Below are 6,645 nucleotides of genomic sequence, written 5' to 3' on the forward strand. Positions count from 1 at the left end.
CCTGGCGGCGCTGGGGGGTGCCGTTAACGGTGGGGGGAGAGAGCTTGGGGGGGGTGCGCCCCCCTGCCCGGGGGGGAGGTCCCCGGTAGCTGCCGGTGAGGATGGAGGCGGTGTCTGAGGGGGGTTTGGCCCCGTAGGGTCTCTCCCGGGTGCCAGCAATGGAGGACAAGGTGCTGGTTTTGGAGATGGTGTCCGAAGCTGGGCTCCTCGCCCACGTGGGGGTTTTGGGGGCCACGGCGTCTTCCCTGCCGAGAGGGGACAGCGTTGGTGAGATGGGCACTGGGAAAGCCCTCCATCCCCCCTCCCCCCGCAGAGCAACAGGGGGACTGAGGGGCTTGCGCCCAAGGTTGGACCCCAAACCAGGGGGGCATGAGGGAAAGGGGGAGAAAAAGCCCTTGTGAACTTGGAAACCCAGCAATGCCAGAGATGGAACTCTCCTTCCCCCTGCTCCTGTTAACCCTGAAACCTAATGATGACTGGTCAGAGATGGAAATCATGGAATCATCGAATCATTCAGGTTGGAAGAGACCCTTGGGATCATCGAGTCCAACCATCTTCCCTACTCTACAAAGTCCTCCCCTACACCATATCCCTCAGTACCCCATCTAAACGTCCCTTAAACACATCCAGGGATGGTGACTCAACCCCCTCCCTGGGCAGCCTATTCCAACACCCGACCACTCTCTCAGTGAAAAATTCCTTCCTAATGTTCAGCCTAAAACAGTGACGCCAGAGATGGAACTCTCCTTCCCCCTGCTCCTGTTAACCCTGAAACCTAGCGAAGACAATTTGAACCTCCTCCAAAGGGAGGGGGGCCTCACTTGATCTCGTTGGCTGCCTCCTCCTGGCTGTCCCGTTTCTTCCTCCGGTAGCCGATGACCCGCCGGGTGAAGAAGACCACGATGGCGAGGGCGCCCAAGGAGCCCAGCACGGCACCAGCGATGATGGCTTTGGTGCTAGCTGCCGGGAGAGGACAGAGAGAGGTGGCGAGGGAGGGAGTTTGCCCTCCCCATTTATTCCCACGGGGACCCCACGGGGACCTCGTGGGGACTGTGTGTGTCCTCCCCCCACCTCCCCGACACGTACTCACTTGAGTGCACCTCCAGGACGATGCTGCACTCAGCCGAACCCGCGCGGTTTTCCACCACGCAGACGTAGAGACCCGACATCTCCAGGGAGAGGTTGGTCAACTTGAGGGTGCCCCTGGTCTGGTCTGGGGGTGAGAAATTCGGGTGCTGCCCCGCAGCCACCCCCTGCCCACCCACCCTGTCCACCCTCTGCCTCCTTGGGCAGGAGCGGGCAGGGTTAAGGAGATATTCCAGGAACGGGCAGGGTTAAGGGGACCAAGCCCAAAGCATCCCCCAGCTGAAGCTTCTGGGGATTTTCCACCCCTCTCCCTGGTGTCCCCCCCTCCCCGGTGTCCCCCCTCCCCGATGCCATCTTACCCTGGGCAGGGGGGAAGAAGACCTGCAGGGTGGGGCCCGTGCGCTGCCACTGGTAGACGGGCGAGGGCTTCCCCTTCTCGGAGGAGCAGCTCAAGGTGACGTTGGCCCCCACGGTGGGGTTGCCGTGCAGCTGGCAGGCAGGGGTGGCCGGTGGCACTGCGGGCACCAACGTTAGTCCCGATGGACATCATGGGGGACATCCAAGGGAACTGGGGTGACCGGCGGAGCCTTACCCAGTACAGTGAGGTTGATGACGCCAATGTTCTTGCCTGTGCTGGTGACATCATCCACCACGTTGACAGTGCACAGGTACTGGCCTGAGTCGCGCTCCCGGGTGGCGTTGATGAACACCGAGATGTTGTGGGTGAGGACAGGGTACAGGAACCCCACACGGGGCTTTAGCTCCGACTCCTCCACCTTCACCTTCCCATCCAGGTAGGCCAAGATCTGCCCAGGGGAAAATGCCCGCTCGGTCGCTTCCAGATGATGTTGCAGAGGAGAAAATCCCCCCAAATCCCAAATTTTGTGGAGTAGCATGAGGACCCCTCCATCCTCACCTGCCCTGAGCATCCACAGCATGGGAACTGTGGGCATCTCCCTACTGTGGACATCTCCCTACCGTGGGCATCATAGGCACCTCCCCATCACAGGCCCCATAGGCACATCCACATCGTGGGCATCTCCCCATCATGGGCACCACAAGCACCTCCCTATTACAAGAACCATGGGCATGTCTGCGTTGTGGGCATCTCCCCACTGTGGGCACCATAAGTATCTCCCTGGCAGGGGCACCATGAGCAACTACCCATCACGAGCATCTCCATATCATGGGTACCATGAGCGTCTTTCCATCATGGGCATCTCCTCCTCATGGGCATCTGCCCGTCGCGGGCACCTTCCTATTGCGGGCACCATGAGCACGCCCCCCATTGTGGGCATCTACCCATTACCATGAGCTTCCTCTTGTTGTGGGCACCTCCCCATCATGTGCACCACAAGCACCTCCCTATCGCAGGAACTGTGGGCACGCCCCCATTGCGGGCACCTCCCCATTGCGGGCACAATGACCACCTCCCCATCGTGGGCACCACGATCATCCTCCCACTGTGGGCATCTCCCTGTCATAGACACCATAAGCACCTCCCTACCACAGGCATCTCGCCATCTTGGGTATCTCTCCCTTGTGGACACCACAAATGGCTCCCTATTGCAGGCACCATGGACATGTCCCCATGGTGGGCACCTTCCCCTTCATAGGCATCTCCTCACTGTAGGCATGTCCCCATCATGGACACTACCCCATTGCGGGCACCCCAGGCATGACCTCATCGTGGGCATCTACTCCACCACTGGGACCACAAGCACCTCCTCATTGCAGGCATCATGGGCATGTCCCCCATGCTGGGCATCTCCCCATCATGGGCACCATAGGCACATCCCCATCATAGGCATCTCCCCATCATGGGCACCATGGCCATGCTACCATTGTGGGAATTTGCCCATCACCATGAGCTTCCCCTCGTTGTGGTCATCTCCCCATCATGGGCACCACAAGCACCTCCCTATTGCAAGAACCATGGGCATGTCTGTGTTGTGGGCATGTCCCCACTGTGGGCACCACAAATAACTCTGTCAGGGGCACCTTCCCATCATGGCCAGCTCCCCATCACATACACCATGAGCATCTCTACGCTGCGAGCATCTTCCCATCATGGGCACCACCTCATCATGGACACCATAATGCTGGGCACCATCCCATGGTGGGCACCTCCCCATGGTGAGCACCATGAGCTTCACCTCATCATGGACACCAGAAACTTGGCCCCCCACAATGGGCGCCATCGTGGACACCACAAGCACCTCTCCACCTCCCAGCTTGTCCTCCCCCCTCACCCCCCACATCCCCACCCCACCGCTGACCTGGAAGGGCTTAGCATCTTCCTTATCCAGCATCCAGGTGACGTAGGGCTGCTTCTGGGATCGGCTGGGGTACCAGGCAGGCAGCACCGCTTGCTGCCCCTCCACGGAGAAGACCGAGCTTGTCCCCACACTCACCTCGAGCATGGCCGAGGAGACACCTGCCCGCGGGCGGAGAGGGAAAATAAATAGGACGTGACTCAACCCCAGATGCCGTTTCTCCACAAAACCCCACCTATTGTTGGAAAACCTCCCCATTCCCGAGGGGAAACCCAACACTCCCGGGTTATCGCTGGGAGGCTGGGGCAGGAGGACGGGTCTCCTTCCCCACCGTGGGAAGGGCTTTCCGGCTGCTCCAGAGGATGCAGGACAATGCCCTTCCCTCCCATCCCCCTTTCCTCCTCCCGAGGTGGGAAAATCTCTGGCTGAAAATCCTCCCTGGCCAAGGAGCTGCTGCTTCTCCCTACGTTGCTCCAGCTGCCTGGCAGTATTGGAGAACCTCCAACCCCACCATGATCCTGTGCCCCATCTTCCACCCCATGGGCTTTGTGTGGGGGAGCACCCATATGCACCCCACAAGCTCTCCCCAGCATCCCCCCTTTTTGCTGCTGGTGCTAAACTGGGATTATTCATGGGTGGCCTCTCCTGACACCCCATCTCATCTCATCTCATCTCATCCTAAACACTCAATCCCATCTCACCTCATCCCAAATAACCCATCTCATCTCATCCCAAACACCTAATCCCATCTCACCTCATCCCAAATATCCCATCTCATCCCATCCCAAACACCCCATCTCACGTATCCTGTCCCAAATATCCCATCTCACCCCATCCCAAACACCCCATCTCACCCCATCCCAAACATCCCATCTCACCTCACTTCATCCCAAGTATCCTGTCCCAAATATCCCATCTCATCCCATCCCAAACATCCCATCTCACCTCATCCCAAGTATCCTGTCCCAAATATCCCATCTCATCCCATCCCAAACACCTGACCTCATCCCACCCCAAATCTGGCCATCCCATCCCATCTCATCCCGACACCCCGTCCCGAACACCCCAACCCCGTGTCCCCAGAATCCCCCAGACCCCACCGGGAGGAGTCACCGGGGTGGGAGCGGGTACCACGGAGCGCAGAAGGATGCTCAGCTCCGGGGAAGATTATTCCCCAGCTTTGCCCGTAAGGCAAAGCCGGAAAATTAATCGGCTCAGGCGAAGCCGGGTGCGTGGCGGGTTGGTTTTTTTTCTCCCGGGGGGACGCCAGCGAGGACCCACATCCCTGCAGCTCCATCCCCACATCCCACCCATCGATCCGTGTCCCCAGCTGGCCCCACTCCCACCGGTGCCCCGGGGATGCTCCGGATTGGGATGCACTGGGTGGGGGGGGGAGGGGGGGAAGGATGGTGCTACCTCACTACACCACCTAGGATTTGGGGGAAAATCCCTGCTTTTGAAGGGTTTAGGAGCCTCCAACGGCCTTGCCCTCTTCCCTATGGATTCAGAGGTTTCCATGGGATTTTTTTTTCCAGAGTGGGAAGAGGCAAACAAAGCGCTGAGGGGGGGTATTTTTAGCTTCCTCCTGTATCCGTTCATCCCCCCTCCCGGCAAGGCATCGGCGCGGTTTCCGGACGGAGCCTTCCAGCTCCTGGAGCAGGAAACTCTGCTCCAGCCGATAAGTCTCCCCAGGAATTCAAGAATAATAATTAAAAAAAAAAAAAAATTAAAAAAAAAAAAATCACATTTCCCTTCTCTGGTGAAAAAGCAGGAGAAATCAGCCCCAGTCTGAGGAAGATGCTTAAAAATAGCTCACCCGGGCTAAGAACATAAACCCTTAAGTCCTGGCGAGGGGGGGGGGAAACGTGGGGGGGTGATGGGGGTGGCAGCAGGGAGCCCACCAAATAATGAATATTATTAGTATTACTAATTATATTGAGCTATGCTATAGAATAAAATATGCAGTGTCGAACAAGAATGGGGATTATATCAGAATTATATGTCTTTGTAAATATAATCGTGTTAGATTTAGGTAGTATATAAGAAAATGTAATATATCTAATAATTATCTTGTAATATCTATAATAAAAGCGATAATAATTTTCATAATAATGATAATTATACCTATATTTTTATAAGAATAGTGATAAATAGTGGGGATGGGGTAGGGATAACAGTGATCACAATAATGATTAAAGTGATCATAATAGTGATAATAATGATGGCTAATAATGATACTACTACTAATAATATAGCTCATTAACGATACAAATAGCATCACTGAGTGACGTCCCAGCTCCTAAACCCGGGTGCAACCCCAACTGCAGGGAAAATCCAGGTTCTGTTCAGTTCGGCTCCTCTGTCACTATAAGTAGAATTGTATTAAATTTAGATAATCTAGAAGAAAATATATAATACCTAATAATTATATTAGATATCTAAAATTATATATTTAATATATATTATATATATAAAATAGGTAATTTGAAATATACTTTCTATAATCATTATGAATACAACTGTATTTTTGTAAGAATAATGAGAATAGTTATAAGAATGAAAATAAAGATGAGGATAATAATAAATAAATTATTATTATCATTAATAATAATAATTTCAGAAGTTCATTAACAATGCAGATGGCATCATTAGATGACACCACAGCTCCTAGACCTCTGTGCTGCCCCAAAAGCAGGGAAAACCCAGTTTTTTTCAGCCCGACTCCTCCATCAGCATCATTTTTGAGGGGCAAAAACAGGGTGATGGGTCAAAGGACGTGGGGGGTCCCTGGAAAAATCCAGGCTCTGGAGGGAGAAAAGATGCTCCAGCGTCTGTTGGGGGGATCCCATCACACCCCTGGGCATGAAAATAGCCCCCCGGCACCCACCGCAGCCTGGGCTCCCTGAGCTCTTACCGGGCGGCGTTAACTCTGAACCCTAATGATGCCAACGTTAACACTGCAGCTGCACCTTTGCTCCGTCACCCCCAAACCCTGGCAAGAGGAGGTGGCACCTCCATCCTCCCCTCTCCAGCTGGATGGATCCGCAGCTGGAGGATGCTCGCTTCCTAAAAATAAACCTTCCTTTTTCTCGCCGAATTCACCCCGAAATTCCTCAGCTGGGAATTTTCGGAGCCTGAAAATTCCCGACGCTCGAGCTGCGGGCACGGGACCGAACCCTTTGGCATCAGCCCCGGCTTTAGCCACCTCAGAGCCTCAAATCCTCTAATGCTTTAACCAGATCGAAAAAATTAAGCCGCTCCCAGCGTGAATTCGCATATCGGG

The 6,645-nt window shown here is 54.6% G+C and overlaps 1 protein-coding gene across 1 annotated transcript in view; it reads right to left on the bottom strand.

The window, feature by feature from the left end:
• The window catches only part of ESAM (endothelial cell adhesion molecule), a 4,766-nt gene extending 1,116 nt beyond the window's left edge, over window positions 1–3,650 (bottom strand). Inside the window, exons 1-6 of the mRNA XM_014961045.1 lie at window positions 3,366–3,650; window positions 1,679–1,892; window positions 1,446–1,601; window positions 1,091–1,213; window positions 822–960; window positions 7–245 (exon numbers count right to left, since the gene is read on the bottom strand). Of these exons, the coding sequence (XP_014816531.1) occupies window positions 7–245; window positions 822–960; window positions 1,091–1,213; window positions 1,446–1,601; window positions 1,679–1,892; window positions 3,366–3,620 (1,126 nt within the window). The 5' untranslated portion in view covers window positions 3,621–3,650. The remainder of the gene's footprint in view (window positions 1–6; window positions 246–821; window positions 961–1,090; window positions 1,214–1,445; window positions 1,602–1,678; window positions 1,893–3,365) is intronic.
• Window positions 3,651–6,645: the final 2,995 nt, after the last annotated feature.

This window comes from Calidris pugnax, unplaced genomic scaffold, assembly GCF_001431845.1.
Source record: "Calidris pugnax isolate Ruff unplaced genomic scaffold, ASM143184v1 scaffold269, whole genome shotgun sequence".
Taxonomy (NCBI): domain Eukaryota; kingdom Metazoa; phylum Chordata; class Aves; order Charadriiformes; family Scolopacidae; genus Calidris; species Calidris pugnax.